General features: G+C 38.0%; 1 protein-coding gene across 2 annotated transcripts; it reads right to left on the bottom strand.

Moving 5' to 3' along the window:
* Positions 1 to 441: 441 nt before the first annotated feature.
* On the bottom strand, positions 442 to 22,224 carry garin2 (golgi associated RAB2 interactor family member 2). 2 transcript variants are annotated; one of them, XM_062968031.1, is made up of 7 exons: positions 21,973 to 22,224; positions 19,502 to 19,645; positions 15,258 to 15,460; positions 12,093 to 12,327; positions 4,761 to 5,005; positions 3,038 to 3,084; positions 442 to 807 (listed from the first exon to the last, which is right to left on the bottom strand). In XM_062968031.1, the coding sequence occupies exons 2-7, from the start codon at positions 19,580 to 19,582 to the stop codon at positions 749 to 751; spliced, it is 870 nt and encodes a 289-aa protein (XP_062824101.1). In that variant the 5' UTR covers positions 19,583 to 19,645; positions 21,973 to 22,224; the 3' UTR covers positions 442 to 748. The 2 variants fall into 2 exon arrangements, with proteins under 2 accessions (XP_062824101.1, XP_003224911.1); XM_003224863.4 differs by having other exon boundaries at positions 442 to 652; positions 21,973 to 22,222.
* Between the last annotated feature and the right edge of the window lie 263 nt (positions 22,225 to 22,487).

Here is a 22,487-nt window from a genome sequence, read left to right as displayed (position 1 = left end):
TCAAGGTGATCTCTCTCAGCTCACAGTACTTCCCTCCTTCTGTCTTCATCCACCATACTCCTAGGGGGCATAAAAGCAACAACAATGGCACACGCTGGATGTAAGAAGGGCACTAAAACTGTGTTTCAAGTGTATAGAGGCATTTAGAAAATCAGAGGTCCTCTTTGTATCCTTTCATCCTATCTTCTTGGGGAGGAAGGTATAGTGTCTTCTGCTATATTAGCCAGATTCATCAAAGTGCGAGTCTTTTTGGCATCCATTGGTTCAGGTCATTAAAAACTCATATCTGCGTCTGCCCCTTTAAATTTTTATTTGATAGGTGAATATTTAAAAGAATAATGAGCAATGTTAATCAATATTTATTTTTAGACTTAGGCTGCCTTTAAGAGTGAATCCTTTTACTAACAAAAAGTTAATACTTAGAAAATAAGAAATATCCAGTATGTTTCAGGAATGTTTAATGCTTTGATATTGGAATAGAACATTACTACATATTCAAGATTTATGTCTTGTCTCTCATCAGAACACCCTTTTTTCTTCACTTTCCCTTGATATCTTGACATTTTAGTCACATTTCATATTGTGTGAGAATCCATTTTTCATTTTTACTTGTAATAAGGTATTCCAGTTTTACTGACCATCTTTAGGATTCCTGTAAAGAAACAGGAGGAACATGAGGAAATACAGCCCAGGAAAGGAGACAATAAAGAAAGAGAAAAGAGTTTAAAACAAAACACGATGACATGTTTTAGAGCAGAAGAGAGAAAGAAAGGTTAATCAAGAAGAGGGCAGCTAAACCAGAAATAGCTAAAGAATTGAAGGAGACCAATGCAGCAAGAAAAAAGCAATAGTGTAAGGGAGGGTGGGGGAGAAAAATGTAAAGGAAGAAATCAGTTTTTGATTGTTTATAGAAGTGTTCTATAAAAACATAGATAACCATTTAATTCTCCCTCTCTGTGTTGAAAAATATGACTGCAGACATTTACTAATGAATAGGAAGTTGTTATGTTAAACATACAATGCCTGTACAATCCTGCTTACAATATAATATTAACATTTTATAGATTTATATAAAACACACGGCAAAGAGCTCATTACACTTTTATCCTAACCACTGTAGCTAGGTCTTTCCAGGACTACTTGTATACATTGATTGTCCATGTTTTCTCCAGTTTAAATGATAATTACCCTGTGTGTAAGAGAAAGAGAAAGTGGGAATGAAACTAAGACAAAATACCAGTATCTTTTTATACTTTGTATTATTACAAGATGGGAGTTTTCTATTCAAGTAGAGGTTCCTGTTAGATGTTGTGATTACAGGTTTTCGTTTGTTTGTTTTTTAAGTTTGTTCTCGCCCTACAAATTTATAAATTTTCCCTGATTAGGACTTTGGAAATGGACTATTCACTCATAGAGACCTGTAACTATTTAAGTAAATGTCCTCTTTCTCGTTTCAGACAATCTTAGGACAGAGGAAATTTGCTTCTTAGCAAATTATTATAAATAGCCTTCATTTCTTTTAGGTTTCAGGTAGCGATTCTGATTTCTTTATCAGCAAACTAAAATTTATTAACTATGCAATATATCTCTCAATATTTGAATCGTCTGTTGTGCTAACCTTTTGAGATGGGCAAAACTCTGAGTTTATATAAGTGTGAGGCGTTTCTTAGCTCTTAGGAGTTGTTTTGGAATTATAAATGGGGATTACATTATATATATGTGATGTTAATCAAAACCTGCCTGTCCTCCAGGATTTTTCACAGGTCAGACTAGATATAGTTTGGCCTTCTGAACAGATGATGGACTATCTTAAAACTGATAATTTTTTGGAAGTGGGCTTGCTAATATAGATCATTATGTATAAACAATAATCCACACAAAGAAACTTCACTAGATTGAATTGATAGCCTGGAAACTGTAAATAAGAAGCACTATGGAAAACAGCAGACACTAGAAGTCAGGAAAATGAAAGGTTTTTAAGGAAGTAGTAGAAATTATATTAATTAAGCAATAAAAGGAGAAAGATGCACCTTAATGATTTTTAAAAAAATAAAAACTACTTTGCTGTTATTAAATTAAAAATATAATCTTGTTAACTTTCATCCCAGTGTATGGGACACTTTTGTTTCTCCAAATATGTTTTACTGCCAAATTTACACAGAATTACACCTATGGAGTGGATATTTTATGACATTGCTACCTGTAAGTGCTGTAAATTAGCACTTTTCAGCCACTTACCACATAGTTTTAATAGTCAAAAAAGTTGTCCCAACAAATCTAGTAACAATTGTACAGCTTACACGCCCCCCCCCCCCCCAAAGGGTTTTCCTGTGATTCAAACAAATGTTCCACTTTGTGTATGTGTGCTTCCTGGCTTTGAGGGTTTGGTATTGAGGTCTCCATGATGATGCACCTAGACACACTCCTGTGGACATTGAATATTTTTTTAACCCACAGTATTTTGGAATGCTAATTGGGGTCATAAAATAGCCCTGATTAAGGTACTCAGTGAAAGGGTTCATCTGCTTCGATAAAGATTGGTTGACAGGCAGCTTACAGAGCAGTGCATTTTGACTTTGTTATGGTGCACAGCAACTACATACTTTCAGATGCATGTGCATGAAAAGAGCATGTGAATAATTGCATAATATATCTATAAAGTGTGTTCCAGGACTGAGGGTTTGTGAACTAGCAGGAGGTTACAGCAAGGTATTCCACATCAAATTAGTGCTCAGCATGCAGCAAAATCAAAGTTTGCTTTTGAGATTTTTAAACAAATATTTTCAAGCTGCGGTTGATTGGATCTGTGGATACAGAACCTGTGGTTGTAGACAGTTGACTAGATTCCTGTTTGTAAAGTCATAACCAGATTTGTAAAATCTCTTATAGTTCCTAACCAAATCCAGATGCCGATTAGCATTTCCCTTCTTGTTCCATGAATTTTAAACAAATGTTATGTGGGCCAAAGTTAATGTAACTCATGAGAAGAGAATGACAGAAAATTTGTAAATGCTCACAAAATAAATTTAATTCATACCTGAACTTTGGAGTCTTTTTTCTGAAATGGAAAAGAATCCTCGTTCTCTGAAAGCAGTAAGAAGAAGAAGAAACTTAAGAACTGGGGTCCTCAAACTTTTTAAGCAGAAGGCTGATTCATGGCCCCTCAGAATGTTAGTGGATTGGACTATAGTTTTTAAAAATGAAGGAAGTCCTATGCACACATTTTATTTGTAGTGCAAAAAGTATATGAAAGAACAATACAATATTTATAATCAAAAACAGTTTTAGCCAAGATAAACTTTACAGTATTTCAGTGGGAAGTGTTGTCCTGCTTTTGGCTGATGAGATAGTCAAGTTAATTAGGATTGTTGTTGTGTGTGTTCAAGGCGTTTCAAATGTAAGATGACTCTAAGTCTAAAGTTTAGGATAGGGGCCAGACTTTTGAAGAATCCATCCAGCCCACAGCCCATAGTTCGGGGACTCTTGCTTAAGAAGCTTCCATTATAACTATACAGGAAATATATAATTTATATTGGTGTTGCAGGGGTGACTTTACAAATCAGTCAACATGGGATTCCATCTTCACATCTGCTAAACAAGCCAGGGGCATTTTCAAAGGATTCATGGACTTGGTAATTAAGAAGAAATCCACTCCTTCAACATAGGACAAATATGGGCGATTAACTTGGAGTCCATAACCCAATATGCCCCATTTTAATTATTTACACACAAATCCCCAATTTTGACTTTATCAAAATATGCACAAATATAAATAAACAGGCCTGTAGAGACCATTTGGAATTACTGACACTAAGTGGCTCCAACTGCACAACACTCTAGTCCAGGATGCAAATAACAATCTTTTTTTAGTGACAGACAAATGATTCTTTCCAGAGGGAGAGAAGATTATATTGATCAGGAAAGACGGTTTTAAATCACCTGTCCCCGTTCATTACATCATATAAAATACATTTGAAAGTACTAAATTAGATACCAAGGCTGCAATCTAGGAAAGTTGTGGTGGTGCACCTAGTATGGAGATGCATTCTGAAAGATATTTATCTCCAATCTCTCTCATCTCAAAGATTTTTTTTGTTTGTTTTGAACCCCCCCCCCCCCCCCCAAAAAAAAGAAAAAAAGAAAAAACAACATCTGGAAGAGAAAGCTGACTGAAAATTAGCTCCAGTGATATTTTTTCTTGACAAAACTTGGGATAGACTGAGGTTCTATGGCTTTCTTGCCCTCTGGATTTTTTTTAGCTGCATATTTCAAAATCATCCTATCTTTGTAAGAGTCTGGAAATAAACGGATGGTTTGCAGCTCCATGCTCTTACATAGTAACGATCAGTTTGCAATCTTTCTTAAGAAACTGATATTAATTCCTACCATCACCCAGATTAATCTTATGTCTTTTGTTTAGAGCAGGAGTGGGGAACTCTCAGGGGATGGGGGCTACATTGGTCCCACAAAAGATCTTAGAAAGTAGCAGCCCCCAAAATGATTTTTGTTGGTTTCCAAATACTACTCCTAGAAGGGCAATTCCACCATGGTTTTATTATTATTATTTTGTCCTCTCTAACAATTTTAGACCTATTTCATTCAACTTTTTGTTTGGAGGAAGATATTGCAAACAAAGAATACAAAAAGAAAGCCTCGAAGACAGCATCACATATATATGAACCTAATGTAAAAGATAAACTGTTGAAATAGAAGTTGGGGAAGTAGGTATTTCCAATATTATACTAATATAGAGCATATACCTTGATTTACTTTTTGTGACAGTCTTCTTGGATAATTCTTTACCAGACACATCTTGTTTCTTTGAATGTACACTAGCTTTCATAGAGACATAGAGTTGGCTTTGGGTGTCTTGAACTTTTTCAATAGGAATCACTATGTCAGAAATAGTGACATGCTTGGAAGATGCTTTCTTAATGATTTGCGTTTTTGTTCGTTCTTTCTTGGCTTGTTGGTTTATGGCAGTTTCTATTGCATTTTTGTTTTCCTTTGGAACATGAAAAACAGAAAATACATAAAATGTTAAAATTTCAACAGAAAATCCACTGGAATTGTGCAGAACTAGTGACTTGTGAAGGGCGCACAAAGTGATAAATTGACACTTGCAGAACAGCCTGAAACAATTAAATGAAAAAGAAAACCAGGATGTGTAACTCAAAAACAGCAATACTGTGGAATTGGGTGAAACCGAGAAAAAAATCTTGATAATCATTATAGCAGCAACAATTTCCATCTAATTACTTTTTCAAGCACTGATGGACATAATGCTTATTATTATTATTATTATTATTATTATTATTATTATTATTATTATTTCTATTTTGTTGCAGTAAGCATATATATTTGTGATACTGGCCTACTTTAGTCTCATTGGTTATGCTCTGCAGCTTATCCTATTTTTTTCTTGGCAGTAAGTCTGCATAAAATTGCAGCATAAATCCAATTGTTTTGGAGTAAAAGGGCTATGGATTGAGTTATATATCATGTTGAGCATCATACAAAGGAGTGATTGTTTTTCACAGCCTTTCAGAGAAAAGAATGTGTTCTTGTTTTACATACAAGTAACTAAGGTGACCTGATGATATGCAGCCAATGCAAGCCTTTTTGACCTACTGCTTCTATAAATAGCTTGTTACCTATAGTAAAACCAAGATAATGGTCTTTTCCAATACAAAATTCATGTATAAATAATTTTAGAAGTATAAGATTTGGCAAGTAAACAACTGAGGCTTAGTGTTTACCTCTAGGCTTCTGAATGGCTCAATTAGTCGCTGCTAGTAAGAGTGCATCTGTAGATTGTCTATTTTTATTTAACAAATGGGTGCTATTTAATTTCTCTAGCAAGTTTCTAGGGGAAAATTTGTGTAAAATTAATATATTGTTGACCAATAGTAGGTCAACAATATCATTAATATTTTATATTACAGAAATCCAAACCAATGCATACTGATAGATGGCATTATTAAAATTGTTAAACTAAGTCTACTATAATTTTGAACTCATTTTCCAGGAAGTGACATTTATGTTTGTGAGTTTACTTGTCTTGCTGCCTTTCCTGTCATCCTTTTTATGGCAAATTTTTTAATTTTATTGTGTGTAAAAGACAGACAAAAAGCAAGTACAAATAGTACAGTAACTAACTAGCAGAAACTAGCAGAAACTGTACAATTGTAATATCTTTTTAAACTGCACAATTATAACATCTTAACAACAAACCCTTTCCTTCCTACCCCATACCTGTGAACCCACTACCTATGACTTCTAACACCACTCAGTGTGAATTGTATATCTATTAAAAACCTACCTTTATATCTGTTTTAGTAAATTCCCCTTGCGGCTACTTTAAAGTCTATATTTGTCTTCCTTTCCAGATATCCAAATGCTAGCCTCCATTTTTTAACGAATTCTTCATTGTTTCCTCTCCCAATACCATTTGTTAGCTTGGCTATGTGAATATATTCTTAATGGTTTTTCTCTCCAGGCCTTTATGAGTAACTCTTTTTCCCTCTTCAAGATTTCACTATTTTTAATCTCACAGCAACAAAACTATATCTTCATCTTCTTTGCTGATTCTCTCTCTAAATAATCCTAAAAGACACATTTCTGGGTCTTTCTTAACCTTTTTAATAATCAACTTGTTTTTTTTTTAAAGCACCTTTTCCCCCCAAAAATTGTACTAACCTACAGGTCCACAAAACATGAGAAAAGTACCTTTCTGCATTTTGCACCTCCAGCATTCTCCTCGATAAGATTTATCTATTCTAGCTATCATCTCTGAGTTTGTGTAGCCTCTGTAATACATTTTGTACACATTTTCTCTGATGGATCCAGCTACTGAAAATTTAAATCCTCTTTTCCATAGATGTTCCCAATTCTCCAAATATTTTTCCCTAGATCTTTAGCCCAAGAAATCACAGCTGTTTTTCTTCGATTATCCTCTAAATTGTATTCTAAGATGTATTTATAGACTAGAATTTAATCCTTTATTACTCTTCTCAAAAATGTTCTCCAACGCTAATTTTCTTTTGGAGAACCCTACCCTAGCGTCTTTCGTAAACTGATTGTGTAATTGATAGTAGTGAAACCAGTCATTTATCCCTATCTCTTCTCTCCCTTTTAGTTTTTATTGCTCTTTTTCTTTGATTAAGTACTCCCTGTTAGTTCTTATTTCTTCTTTCTTGTCATCCTTGACAAAAAGTTAGTTCTTTGATGGGCAGCAGCCATAGCAGTGATTGACAAATGTGATAGGTAACCAGGGATGTTCTTGCAGCACTGCCTATTTTGGAGGATGTCAGCAACGCCATCAGCCAACAAAAAAGTAACAAAGCCAGTGGGACTTGATGGGATCCCTGCTGAAATCTTTAAAAAGGGTGAACCTGAGCTGACACAATAAGTCCACCAGCTAATTGAAAAAGTGTGGGTGATCAAGAAAATCCCAGCAGACTTCAAGGATGCCATCATCATCACCTTTTTCAAAAAGGGGAAAGAATAGACAGCGGAAACTATTGAGGTATTGCTCTTCTAACCTCTGCTGGGAAAATTCTCGCAAGAATCCTGGCAAACCACCTTCTAGCTGTCTCAGAAGACACCCTCCTAAAATCCCAGAATGTCTTCCACCCCTCCAGAGAAACAATGGGCATGATCTTCACTCCACGACAGCTCCAAGAAAAATGCAGGAAACAAAATCAACCTCTGTACATGGCATTTATTGACCTTGCAAAGGCATTTGACACGGTGAATCGCTATGCTCTCTGGATTATCCTCCAAAAAATCGGATGCGCTGACAAATTTGTGAACATCCTGTGGCTCCTCCATGATAACATGATAGCGACAGTCTTGGACAGCAATGGCTCCCAAAGTGACCCATTTAAGGTGAAATCATGTGTCAAACAGGGATGTGTTATTGCCCCAACCTTATTTTCCATCTTCATCGCTATGATACTCCATCTTGTTAACGGGAAACTTCCCACTGGAGTAGAAATAATCTATTGGACAGATGACAAGCTATTTAACCTCAGCAGACTGAAAGCCAAAACCAAGGTCACAACAACATTTTCTATAGAACTCCAACGGCCTCTTACTGAGCATTGAGAAAATCAAAGTGCTCTTCCACGAGTTGCTGGCCAATCCCTCTGCAATTCCAGAAATACAGCTTAATGGTGTAATGTTAGAAAATGTTGACCATTTCCGCTACCTTGGCAGCCACCTCTCCACAAAAGTCAACATTGACAGTGAAATACAACACCACCTGAGCTCTGCAAGTGCAGCATTTTTCCAAATGAAACAGAGTGTTTGAGGATCAGGACATCTGTAGGGATATCCCCCGGGCTGTGGTGGCTCCCCCGGGCTGTGGTGGAGGCTCCTTCTTTGGAGGCTTTTAAGCAGAGGCTGGATGGCCATCTGTCGGGGATGCTTTGAATGCGATTTCCTGCTTCTTTGCAGGGGGTTGGACTGGATGGCCCATGAGGTCTCTTCCAACTCTACTAGTCTATGATTCTATGATATCAAGATGCTTGTTTATAAAGGTATTGTCCTCCCAACCCTGTTATATGCCTGCAAAATGTGGACTGTCTACAGACGTCACACTCGACTCCTGGAACAATTCCATCAGCGTTATCTCCTAAAAATCCTGCAAATCTCTTGGGAAGACAGGCATACAAATGTCAGTGTGCTGGAAGAAGCAAAGACCACCAGCACTGAAATGATAATCCTTTGGCATCAACTTCGCTGGACTGGCCACGTTGTACAAATACCCAAAGCAGTAACTATACTTCTAACACAAGAACGGAAAATGGAATGTAGGTGGACAGGAAAGGCGATTTAAAGATGGGCTTAAAGCTAACCTTAAAACCTGTGGCATAGACACTGAGAACTGGGAAACTCTAGCCCTTGAGCACTCTAACTGGAGGTCAGCTGTGACCAGCAGTGCTGTGGAAGAGGCACAAATGGAGGACAAAAGGGAGAAACGTGCCAAGAGAAAGACATGTCAAGCCAACCTTGACCGGGACCGCCTTCCACTTGAAAACTGATGTCCTCACTGTGGAAGAACATGCGGGTCAAGAATAGGGCTCCACAGTCACCTATGTATTCACCGCCAACACACTACACTTGGAAGGTCATCATACTCAGACAACAAGGGATTGCCTAAGTAGGTAGGTAAAAAAAGAAGGGGAGAAATGGAAAAACAAAAACATAAAACAAAAGCCCCAACCTTTTAACGTGTTGCCTTATGGTGCAGAAGCATTTATGGAAAAGGAAGATAAGCCCTGGGAAATATTGGAATGGGTGGATCCATAAGCATTACAGATGCGATGCGAGAAGGGGATTAAAGGGAGAGAAATACATAAAATATCTTCCTAGACCTCTCAGACTTAAAACTAGTAGTTTTTGAACAAAAAGATTTCTGGGGAAAGTGAAGAGAAACATTTGTATTGAGATATATATATACAAATTCCAGTGCATTAGTGAAGGAATGAACTGAGACAAAGCATGAAACAAATTGATTCTTTTCAAAAAATCTTCTGACTCCCAGTAAGCAATTTATTGCTTTCTCACACCAGAAATGTCTTAAAACCTGCCTGACATGACTGTAAAATCTGGGGCAATGTCACAAATTGCCTCATTATGTATCCTATTATGTTCTGATCCCACCTCCAAAATTAATATAACTGAAGTTTAACTCCAGTGTATCCAGCGAACCAGATTGAAATTTGCAAATAATAATAAAAAAAACATACTAAAATGAATCAAATGTGATGTTGTACCCCCCCCCCCACCTTTTTGTGGTGAGAAAGAAAGAATCATGCTGTACTTGAAAGACATGGAGAGGACACTTTTTTTTGGGGGGGGGGAGTTAAACGGTAGTTAGGAGTAGTGTACTCTGGACCAGTGTTGCTAGTTCCACATGGAGCCAGCTCAGAAGCTGGTTGGAGGCTACACTCCACACACCCAAACTGCCCCAGTGGCTGGATGGTAAATGCACTGCTGCATGGTGGCAGAACCAGTTTGGTACTGCTCCATTGGCCATTTGTCTGGAGTGATGATATCCAGAACGGCAAGACAAAATGAGAAAGAGAAAGAAGGGAAAGGAAAGGTGAAGTGCAATTGCTCCCTTCCCCACCCCCTCACCTTTTCTGGTTGCCTAGGTGCTCTGGATATCATCACTCCAAGCACTGAGCAGTGTCTAACTTCATTTTCATGTCTGGTAGGCACTGCAAACAGCAGATTCGGGGCAAGGTTGGTGCCATCCCCATCCCCAGGCTACTCAACTCCAGGGAAAGTAGGATAGCAGTGTAACCAACCATGGCTGCCTTCCGAATAGCACTGCAGTTGATTACATGTGCCCAAGGAGTTTTGGGAAAGTTCCAGAATGTCTGTGACTTCACCGAATCAGCATCATGCAGTTGGCACAGAACTGATTCAGTTCCCCTTTACCTTAAAGTGCAGATGAAGATACATTCCAGGGCACATCATGAATAATAGAAGAATCGGCAGAGATGAATGAAAATTTGAAACGGGGGAGAGAGAGCAAGAGTGAGTGCGTTCATAAATGTATGTGCAGCCAGAGTAAAAGATTTTCCAGATTCAGAGATAATGTTATAGGTAACAGTATGTAATTATCTTTCAACGTTTCAGTAAGTATATTTTTGGCACAAAAGAGAGAATATGATTTTAATCATCTTGGATAGATAGGCAAACCTCAGAAGTTTCCAAAATAACTTTGCCCTGAGAAACAGAAACACTCAGATATTGTTTATTTTGGGGTGTGAAGCTTAAGGAAGACTTCAGTACATTATTCATTATTCCAAATATAGCCTATTCGGTCTGTCAAAATTGGGACCAAAAATTTGTAGATCCAGTGAAGAAAGCACATATACATAATGCTGGAATAAGAACTTGGTTTTTCTATCTTGCACTGCGATCACGTTGAGGGTGTGGCTTGTTCACTTTTGGTTTAGTGGTAAACAAGAGTAATCCATTTTTCGTCTTCTCCCCCACCCTGCTTACATCCAGGATCTCAGACAAAGGAGCTAAAAATTACTGTATCCTCTTCATCCTCATCCTCACTGAAGTCCTCAGCTAATTCTTCGGTCTGGAAAATTACAAAGACCATCATTTCAAAATGTAGCTCCCCATCTAATGTGAAGCATCATTTAAATGCAAGCATTTTTCAGAGTCCTGGGACTGAGTGTTGCTTGGGGACCACAAATAATATATTGGGCGTTCTGAACATGAAGTACTTTTAATTCCAATTCTGTCTCAATGGATTTTTTCATTCCGATCTTTTTGGTGTCTTTACACAAGTATGTACTGAAAAATTTAAAGAAATCTGGAATATCATGAGAAGATGAAAGGGAAAGATATGAGCACATGAACACCAGACGATTACCCCTGCCCAGGGAGCAGCAGATAACTTGGAGAGCTGATAGTGTCAGTTGTAAGCCAAACTGGTGCCATCAGAAGAATGATCTAACTTAAGACGCTACTTTTTAATTGGAAAAATATGATGTTGTGACTTATGTTTGATTTCTTGTCGAGACTACAGCCAACTCATTCGAAAAACAAAAAGCACTGAATGGGGTTGTAAAATTGCAATTCTTTGATGACCTACATAATCTGTTCCGAATTCCCAGCAAAATCATATGCACTGTTACTGACAATAGCTCACATTTGATCAAAGCAATACTGTAGGAGTTTAGTTTTTCGTAGACTTTCCCTTTTCAAGCAGAAACACACACACATTTATTTAAAGTGGCCTCAATTTTTTTTTCTTTTTACCCAGATAGAGCTTATAGGCAATGTGAACTGACTAACCAAAATATCTCAGTGAAGTGCTTTTGCTATGCATCTTCTATTTTTCCTTGATGCCCAGTGAGAACACTTCAGAAAATGCACAAACATACATTTGTTTTCACAGTACTCTCAGGAATCAAGAAAATCTAGTGCCACAGTTGTATAATGTGCTGCCCCTGGCATTAGGCAAGCTGGCAATTTTACCCATATATTTGTTATTTGTCCTTTTTTCTGTGCCCAAAACATTGCTTTCTAAGAACTCTTGATTAATTAGCGCTCACCTTCAGTGTTGTGTTCATGATGGCTTTGTTTTCCTGTTGGGTTTCAAATTCCTTACATGGAGAATGAGATTTCAATCGATCAATGAGCTGCATCCACTGATGGAAGAGACGAGTCTGCTTCTCTGGTGGAGCACATAGTGCTAGGTAGTAGGCACAGCCATTCACCAGCCTTAGCTTGAGGCGTCTCTCCTCAACAGAGTGAACAGAAAGGTCTACCAACTTCAAGGACAGGTACCTAAAAGACAATTCTCAGATGAGTTCCAGGAAGCTGTCTTTCATTTTATATAGGCAGTAGAAAGGAAAAAGACAGTGTATCTCTACAGTGTGGTTTGTATCATGGGATACAGATTCATTCAACACATGTGATACCAGGAAGCCACATGCTGCTAATGTTAAAATCAGAATGATCCCTCACCTACCTACATAGATTGGTGAAGAAAACTGTGGAGTCATCCTATAATTCACAGAAAACGAGCATTGATTATCATATTGGAAAAACCTGTACAATAATAAAACCCTTGGAGGAGAACCTCTTGTTCTGCACTGCATGCTCAATAAACACAGAAAAAAATTGTATCTGCCCTTTCACAGGGTACATTGGTGCTATTCTCAATTTAAAAGGGAAAACCAATTAATGATATTTAATAGTCATTTGAAAAGGTTGATAAACAAATTACTAATAAATGCACAAAAATGCTTCATTTTTAAAAATTGTAGTGTATGATGGTAAAGAAATTGTAATGGTCCATAACTGCTGGCATTGCTAAGTTGCTTAGATCAGTGTTATTCAAAGTGCTAGTGCCCAGGGTGGTGCTGGTTCCCAAACCATTGGCTGCCATTCCTTGGTGAATTTCCAAGAAAGAAGGAAATGCTTGTAGCCAGTGGAGACAAATTGGTGCTTATCCCTGGCACTCTGGCAAAAAATTATAAGCAACCTGAGAAACACTCTGCTAGATTACACTTATTTTCAAAAAATTTAAAGCTCCATGATTCTGAATGCTAATGTATCTGGAAGATTGGTTTGAGGCGTTTAAACAATTGTTATACAGCCCCTACCTAGTAGTTACCATGCTCTTGACTAAATTATGTGATAGATATTATCCCTGTGCGGAAACGGCCAAAGAATATCCATTTAATCCCATTCACCTATTATCCCTTTCACTATTTGGACTGTTTTGGCTCAGGCTTAAAGTTCACATTCTTTTTATCTTCGCCTTTTCACCTTTGCAATGTAATAGTTTTTCCTGCTGAAAACCATTTCATTCTACAGTTGTTTTATGAACAATTGTGCAGCTTGTTTCCAAAATGTACCAAATCCATTTGAACAAATTTCACAGGAATTGAAAAAAAACATGCTGAAGATACACATTCTTTTACTGTAAAATACATTTTTCTAAACCCTGTAGCAAAAGTGATTGGATACATTTTGATGGTTTTGGTTGGTACATAGTATTTTACTCCTAACCAACAATGTGCTACCATCTAGATCTCATTTTTCATTTTTTTGGGATTTGGTACCTGTTGGAAACAAACTCCATACTTACATGTCTTATCCTTTTTCTTCTGTGACATGGTTTTTAAATTGTAAATGTATGGTCAGGTTTTTTTTTAAGTGTTCTTAATGAGGAAGCTGCTTTTTTGCTTAAGAAAAGGCAATAAATAAGTAGAGGGATTTCTAGATGGATCCGTTGAATGATCCAGAAGAACTTCTAAGTATCTATGTATTTAAAAGTTTATGCACACCACTCTTCATTGTACTGGTTTATAGAGTGGCATTTAAATAATCCCACTTTCTAAATCAAGATTTGGATCAATCGAGGTTGGATTTTTTCTTGTTAGTGCCAATGCTAGTGTACTTCAAGATGCCAGGCACAATTAGAAAAACAAGATACAAAGTAAAAAATACATGATTACATGGAAAAATTAAAATCATTGTGTCTGGCATCTTAAAGTATAGTAGTGTTGGCCCCAGTAGAAAAAAAAGTCATCCTTATTTATACCGCCTCACTTTAAATGGAATAGCCATGTGGAGGAGGTTCTTTGGCAGACAATGTTGCACCTAGCGCAAGCCTGCAAGTCAGTTATGCTATAACAGTGGGGAATGATGGGTATATTAGTCTGTATCCTAACCGCCCTCATGCAGGATTAGAGAACCAGTGTTTTACTTCAAGACTTTGCCATCAGAGGTTGGATGAAAAATACACTCATCCCACCTGTAAAAAGAGTGCCACCAACAGGAAGAATGATCCTTTTGCTTCTAAGGCCAAAAACGTCATCCATTATTATTTATTATTTATTTATTTACTATATTTATACCCCGCTCTTCTCAACCCCGAAGGGGACTCAGAGCGGCTTACAGATTATGGCAAAATTCAATGCCGCATTATACAACAAATAATAAATATAACATATCAAATTATAAAACAATTAAAACATATACATGCAATAAAACATTAAAACATAGTTTTAAAAGAGCAGATGTTCCATCAGGCAAAACTGGTGTCGCAGTGCCAGCATTCACTCGAGAGGGCCCAGGTGAGTCAAGGACCATGGCCGGAAGAAAAAATGCCAGTATCTCTGTGCTGACCCCAGGATGCTGAAACGGAGGTGCGTCAAGATGGAGTCTGGCAGCACCAAGCGGCCAGAATCCCCAGGAGATGAGCCAGGGGCAGCAAGGGAAACAAACACTGCCCCTTCCCTCCAAGCCCCTGGTGATGGTACCTTCACTTCTTGCTTTTGCCTGAGGCCCTGCAGGCGATGTCCTTTTTATGCTCCAGCCTCTGAGCAGCAGGTGTTGCTTGCTGGCTTTGCAGAGTCAGGGACTCAGTTCTGCCAGGAGTGAGTCCCCAGGAGCTGAGCAAGGGGCAGCTTATGCATATTATGTGAAATATGCATTCCTGATTTAAATACATGGTGCTATTATTTAGAAAGATTAAAATTCTGAATTAATTAAATGGCAATTGAAATGTTGGAATACAGCTCCTAGCATTCATCACATTGCTAGGGATCCTGGGAATAGGAATTTTTTGACTCCCAGCCCAGTGTATGAGAGTCTGGGGAAAATTGCATAGATTTTGCCCCATTTCCTGAAACCAAGATAGAACAAGCAGCTGTAATTCATGTAATTTTCTCCCAATCATTCACTGCTCTTTTGTACTAAGTCACCTGGTAAGTACAAGTTTGTCTTCAGAGCCTACGTGCTTTGATCTTGCTGGACGGGTTGAAATATTTTCCTGAGAGGATGGAGGAGTTGAATGTGCCAGCAACATCACATTTGGCAAATGCAGTTCTGGGCTGGAGGCACAAATGCCCATAGTTACATAGTTGGGGCGGTTGTGAAGGTAAATTGATTCACCTCTTTTGTTGACCTGAAAAGATATAACAGGTTACTTTAAAAACAACCCCTCAAAATTCTTGTCAGGTGAATTCTTGTTCTTACGAGGTGCTACAGGTTATGGTGGAGTATGTGGCTGGAGGGGCAGTGCAAGAAGTAAGATGTGACATATTTAATCAAATACAACTGTCTGTTTTACAGCACACTCAAGAAGGAAACCAACCAGACTCCATTATCATCATCATCATCTCTCCTTACCCTCAGACAAATATATTTTTCTTTATAAAGGTTTTAGTTTGCTAAGATGACCTGTTTGCTAGTGTGGATTTTAATAGAGCAATCAGAGCTTGTTACATTTTGACATTTGAGGAGAGTTCATATAGCCTTCAATGGATCACTCGTCAGTTAAAATTACCCAAATTCCTTTTGATCTGGATATCATCTCTGTAGAATGGGTTTGTTCATGTGAATGTTCCTATATCATTGATACATAAATATTGCTCAATATGTATCGCTTTACCATAAGTTGAAGTTGAGGACAGATAACAAGATGTATAGCTTGTGTGAAGGTGAAGAATCTTGGGGAAGGGAGGCCTACTGTCTGTCAGGTCTTTTCTGGTTTGTTAAAAGGGAGACTGGAAATAGCATCAATAGGAAATCTGATTCAAGGCACTGTAATTGATCATGAGACTCCCTCTAAAGAAAAGTATACTGATTTTAAATGTTCCATAAAAGGGCAAGATAACAGTCAAGTTCCATATATTCCTGGATGAGACAGAATAATTTTCAACTTGGTGTTTGACCTGGTTTAGGAATTGAAGTGACATGGCTTACTCTAGAGGCTGAGGAGATAGATATTAACATGTAGATCTGCTTTATCATACAATAGGTTTGTTGCATGATTGCACTGGTTTAGTTCCCATGTTTGACATTTCCTTATGGGACATCAACATAACTTGTTGTATTGTATTTCTATTGTTATTGGACTACATTGATGAGAAAGAAGTTAATAGTTCTAGTATCGCTGTTGTTCAACTATTGTTTCATTCTGCTGCAGTACCGATATTAGGGCAGTTACCGAGTTGTCCAGGGCTATTGACATGATCGCTCCCGAACGTCCCCTCTTGCTGTGTGGAGTTGCCCCGGCTCCCTGGTTCACCGGGGAGCTGGCGGAGATGAAACGTGGGAGAAGGAGACTAGAGTGTCGCTGGCGGAGAACTCGTGACGTTTCTGACCGAGCACGGTCTAAAGCCGCTATTAGGGCTTATTCCGCGGCGTTGCGGGCAGCCAGGAAGGTCTTCACAACTGCCCGCATTGCGTCTGCAACAAATAGATCTTCTGAGTTGTTCTGAGTTGTTGGGGAGCTCCTCCACCCTCCTCAGGGTGGGGGGGCACCTGACTTCTCGGCAACTCGGTATAGCGAGTTCGCTCACCATTTTTCAGACAGTCGCTCAGATTCATTCCGACTTGGACACCAGTCTTGAAGCATTGCCAGGTGAGGTAACCGAGGCATCTGTCTGTTCGATCTTGTGGGATTCGTTTCAGATTATTATTATTATTATTATTATTATTATTATTATTATTATTATAGTTATGTGGTGTAAATTGGCATGGTTCTGCTTTGTTCCCCCTCCCTATCTCCAAGAATGGTGAAGTTACTGCATTTTCCATGTCTAGATAAAGACCATATCATAGTCCACAGAAACAATTTTGTTTTTACTCAGTTCCCCTGATTTTTCTTTAAAACACTTCTTTTGCTGTAATTGCACAATTATAGGAGCACCCTTCATTTGCAAGCAGCATTGGCACTGTGCAACCACAGCATTGAAAAAAGCAAAAAAATAATAATTAAGCAGCATTTAAGCAGGTGGGATCAACCAAAATACTGAGGGATACTGATTGTGAGGATATGCATCACTGAAGTGACACCATAACACTATTGGACAGAAGGTGCAAAAGTGATTGTTTTCATGCTAGCATGTTTCTATTTACTTAAATATTGTGATTGCCCTGAGACTACAGACTGCCATGATAAAGCCTTGACAGCGGGAGTGTCCTGCTTCATATCATCTTTAATGTAATGCTCTTAATTCCCCTGGACCTCTCTGCAGCATTGGTCCCAAGAGGAGACTCAGACCTCTGATAATATTATCCAGAGGAGATTACTGTGATGTCTTTTATGTGAGGCTGCCTTTGAAGAGTGTCTGGAGAGTTCGTGATGAAGGAGAGATTATTAACTGAAGTACTTTTTTTTTTGTTCTTGTTGCTGCTATTGTTTCTATTGCTTTTTGGAGAATTGGCTTTTAAAGTTTTGCTCTAAAATGCTTTCAATTTTAATTTTGATATTGTTTGATCAAAAAGGTAGGGTTCAAGGTTGCTAAACAATCCATTCATCCATCCAACACTGTACAAAGGTAGAAACTAGTGCAAGGAACACCAATATACTATTAATCTTAATAATATCTTATTATAATACAGATGCTATATCATATGAAGCTATCAAACAAAAATATTTGAAAGAGGAAGCACTGCAGTGGAGGAGAGCCGGTAAACATTACAAATTATAATACTAACAACGTTCTTTTGGTTCTTTGACTAAGCGGTCCTTGATCTCAGTAAATGCAATGGCAGCTTATTTGTGTGTTTGTTTTTTGTAATTTCTCACAACAGTGTGAATTGGTTCCAAAAATGTACAATGAAATAAAGCTAGAGGTATAGAATATGGCACAGATATAACTAGGATTCTTTTTGATTTATTATCAGAAAATGTTGTATATATGTATGGAAATTTGAGAATGTGCTTATATACAGCCTAAGTGGTTTTTTCCAAGACCAAGTCAATTATCTGAATCAAACCCAGGCCTGAAACTAGTTTGAAATAGATACAAACATTCATCTCTCCAAAAGGACCTGGAATTATATGAATACAAGAACAAGGACTTGACATCTTGCTCCAAGTAGACATATATTTTCAGCCAACTGTATGGAAATGTCTTATGGTTCATGAAAAGCTTTTAAGGAGATTCACAACTCTTCCCAGGATGGCTGAGCACTGCTGATCTTACAGTAGCTTTTATTATCCTTCTGGTCCCAGCTGGTAAATAGTCATGTGCTAGACCCAAGTGACTTGCAATTTTTTGTCCCTAGCGAGGATAGCTATAGTAGTCTCTCGCTTATCCACCCTTCGCTTATCCGACATTTGGTATTATCCAACGCCCCTTAGCTGCTTCTGGCTTGGAAGAATTAAAAAAAAAAAGGCTCTTCCTCTTTCTCAGAGAATTGTAATGAGGCTCCCCTTCCTTTCTTTCCCTCTTCCTTCTCTGGCTTTTGCTCCAGACTCTGCTTTCAGCCCAGGCGAGGTTTCAGGGAAGCGGCCTCTGTGCGGGTAAAGGGAGAGGCCCCCTGAGGCTGCCTGCTGCTCTGGCTGCTCCGCCGGCCTCGCTCTCTGGCGCTCTTGACCTCGGCGGCCATCTTCACCTCACCCCCTTTCCTGTAGCCACGGCCTGGCCTGGCTCGTCTCTCTCCCTCTCCCTCCCCCCCCTCTTTCTTGCCAGCAGCAGAAATGTTTGCTTTATGGAAGAGGGAAGGAAGGAAAAAAAGAGAGTGGGCACTGAAGGCAGGAGGCAAGGAAGGGGGGTTTGCGTGTGGGAGGAGCCTGGAATTGATGTCAATAGCTCCTGCTCCCTCCCTCCTGCCTTTGCTCGGGTTTAATAGGCTTTTCCTTAATCTTTATGTATTGTCTGACATTTTTGCTTATTCAATGTTCTGGCAGCCTGTTTATGCTGGATATGCGAGACTCTACTGTAGTGGGGAGGGGTAATATAAACTATAGCTTCTTCTTCATCCCTATATTAATTATTAACTCTAAAGGGGGCAAGATTGAAAAGTGATCTAGCAAGAGATGACCCTTCAATAATTTTCTCCATGTCTTCAGGTAGTAATTGAAAATTATTATAACATAAAGTACTGATTGTACCACAGAATCAGTGCAAAAATTGAAAAAATTAAGTTTGCAGCATAATTTAGAGACATTCATGCCCTGTAACACTGCCAGTCCTCTAAAAATTCTGGTTACCTGAATAAAATTGCTCTCAAACACAGGAGCTCTCAAAGGAATATATTCTCCTCTCTCAAGAGCTTTTTGAAGATCTCCCATAATTGGAATACAAATTCTGTGTATTTGATGAGACTTCTGAAAACTGGTTGCTTCTTGTTATACCTACACACAAAGTAAGAACAAGATAATATTGGAAACAGTTACATAGGAAACATTTTCTGATAGATGCCAGCATTATAGTATGTGACTTAAGTATAGCAGGGAGTATAGGCTGAGTATCCCTTGTCTGAAATGCTTCAGACGAGAAGTGTTTAGATGCCATTTGTTAAAGATTTTGGAATACCTCTTGTTTTCACGTATGTACATAATAAGATATCTTGAAGATGGGACCCATGTCTAAACACAAAACTCATTTGTGTCTTATGTACATTTTATACATATAACCTGGAAGTAATCATGTTATACTTTTAATAATTTTCTGCATGAAACAAAGGTCGCGTACATTGAACTGTCAGAAAGCAAGTATTTTACAATCTCAGCCACCCAAGTGAATGATTTTGGATTCTGGAGTTCGGAATTCAGGATAAGCGATGTTCATCCTGTCGTATGAACATAAGCTTGTCTCTTGGCATGTTGTATATTGGATATAACTATTCCAAACAATGTTTCCTTGAGTCTTTGTTATAAACTGCCACACATAAAGATAGTGACATTTTATTTATCCATTTTATTATTTAATTTATATTCCACTTTTCTCCCTTTGTGGGACCCAGGTTAACTTACAGTATTTTAGTCTAGTGTTTTAGATGCTTGTGTACATTGAGACATTATAACAGAAAAGAGATTTGAGATTGATACTTTTTATACAACTTCACCTGCAATGTGTTCTCTAACTATCTAGGAGTGTACTTAGGCCCCTTCCACACAGCTGTATAAAATCCCACATTATCTGCTTTGAACTGGATTAAATGGCAGTGTGGATGCAGATAACCCAGTTCAAAGCAGATATTATGGATTATCTGCCTTGATTTTCTGGGTTATATGACTCTGTGAAAGGGTCCAAAGTTTTGAGTAGTGGTAAAAGAATGAATAGCATGTGGATTAAGACCCCCTCCCCCTTTTGCACTGTTGGAAAGATTTTGATATCCTTACTTGGTAGAAAATAGGCGGGCAGTGACAACGCCGGGTATATACACTTGTAGTTAATAAATATACAAGCCTCACTGAGCAGATAAATCCCATTATCACTGGATTTTCAAAACATTCTGTAGGATTAAAATTTATAACATGCAGGCCCAGTAAAGAAGTGGTGGGCTACTGGATATAATAAATATGTTAAGTTTCTGCTTATCCATAAGATTGCCTTCCTTTAATTTTAACTTCCTAAAAGAGTCTGTTTTTAATGTTCATACTTATTTTTTTAAGGAAAATTGTTTTTTACATGGAAGAGCACATTTTAAAAGACTCTAAGTCAAGCAAATCAAATGAAAAGTACTGCATTTTTCAGCTTGGTGGGTCTGGTGGTCAATTTTGCCCCTATCTCTTGTCATGTTATAAGCTGCCACCATTGAAATTTAGTGATGTGTTCATAAGACAGAAATATTAGAAGTTGTTTTTTCTCCTCCCAATTTCCATATCCCCCCTTCATACTAAAAGAAGGCATATCCTCCACATGTCCTTTGTTTTAGCATGAGACTGTCTTTTAACCACATTAAATGTTAGAGAAAGATAACGGAGCCAGGGAGCTATATGTGAACCATTGACTATGTGTTGTGATCCTAGTTGAGCACATTTACAGGTAGTAGGTGTAATCTAGAAATGAGATCAAGTGATATCACAATAGGGACACATGACAGAAAACATGGTGCTATGAGAGAGCCATTGTAATATGCTCCCTGCCCTTTTCGAGGAGGTTAGCTTGAATTCATTTTCTTGGCACACTCGTTTGCTGTGTCTAGGAAAGTTTTCCTTTTGTGTGTAAGCATTCACATAACACCTCCATCCTCTCTTGCCTTAAAAAGTAAAATTCAAGAACAAAAATTTCCTCTTCAATTTGCTGATGATGGATTTTGAGATTGTTTAGCTGGAAAGATTTAGTCTTCATCAAGTCAGGCAAAAATTCATTTGGTGATCATGGGCCAGTCATTTTCTCATATCTTATCCTATCCTACCTAACAGGATTCTTCCAAAGATAATGAAATTGGAAGAACAACTACACACCATTTTTTGCTCCTGGACAGAAATGTGCATGTTTTATTAAATTATTCAGCATTATTTTTAGAGTTAAGCTGCAATAAATTTGAAATATACAGAATAATAATCTGCTTTGGAATTACAGCTACATTGGTAAAGATGGAAAGTTTAAAAGTTCATAATTTTAGGACAGAAGACAGGTATGTGTAATCGAGTGGGGGGAAATCCTAAAAAGACATTTATAACTCCATTATTGTAGACGCATGCATTTGCTGAATGGTGTTTCCTAGACTTACCTTCTCTTTGAAAACAAATAGGAAATCTGCTTTGATGCTGAAGATAGCTGAGCTGAGGATTAGTTGTCTGTGATACAATTAGACCTATAAAGCTGGCAAGATGCATTGGCATTCCATGGTTTATTCCTAGAAATGCCAAGCTCCTTTCAGTCGTTCATGACTGACTGGCAGATGTCTCCTCTCCTTCTTGCAAGGTAGTAATGGATTTGTTCTGCTGTCAGAACAGTGGCACAAGTCACAAAGGTTTGAAAAAAAAACCCCTAAGCCAACCTCCTCTGACCTAATGCACTATGAGGTAATAATACCTCATTAGCATATTTGAGTCAAGGAAGGATTGCCTTTAAAACTTTTATTTATCCTGATATGGTATGATGGGGTTGTTAAAATCCACAGCAGGACACCATGTAACAGTTTCCTTGAATAAAATTAAAGAAATGGTAGGATAATACTCATTCCGGTTAATAGAGCTTGGAGTAAACAACTCTAAATATGATCAACAAAGAAAATCTAAACAG

The sequence above is a fragment of the Anolis carolinensis genome, chromosome 1 (genome assembly GCF_035594765.1).
Source record: "Anolis carolinensis isolate JA03-04 chromosome 1, rAnoCar3.1.pri, whole genome shotgun sequence".
NCBI classification, from domain to species: domain Eukaryota; kingdom Metazoa; phylum Chordata; class Lepidosauria; order Squamata; family Dactyloidae; genus Anolis; species Anolis carolinensis.
This window is presented reverse-complemented; position numbering and strand designations above follow the sequence as displayed.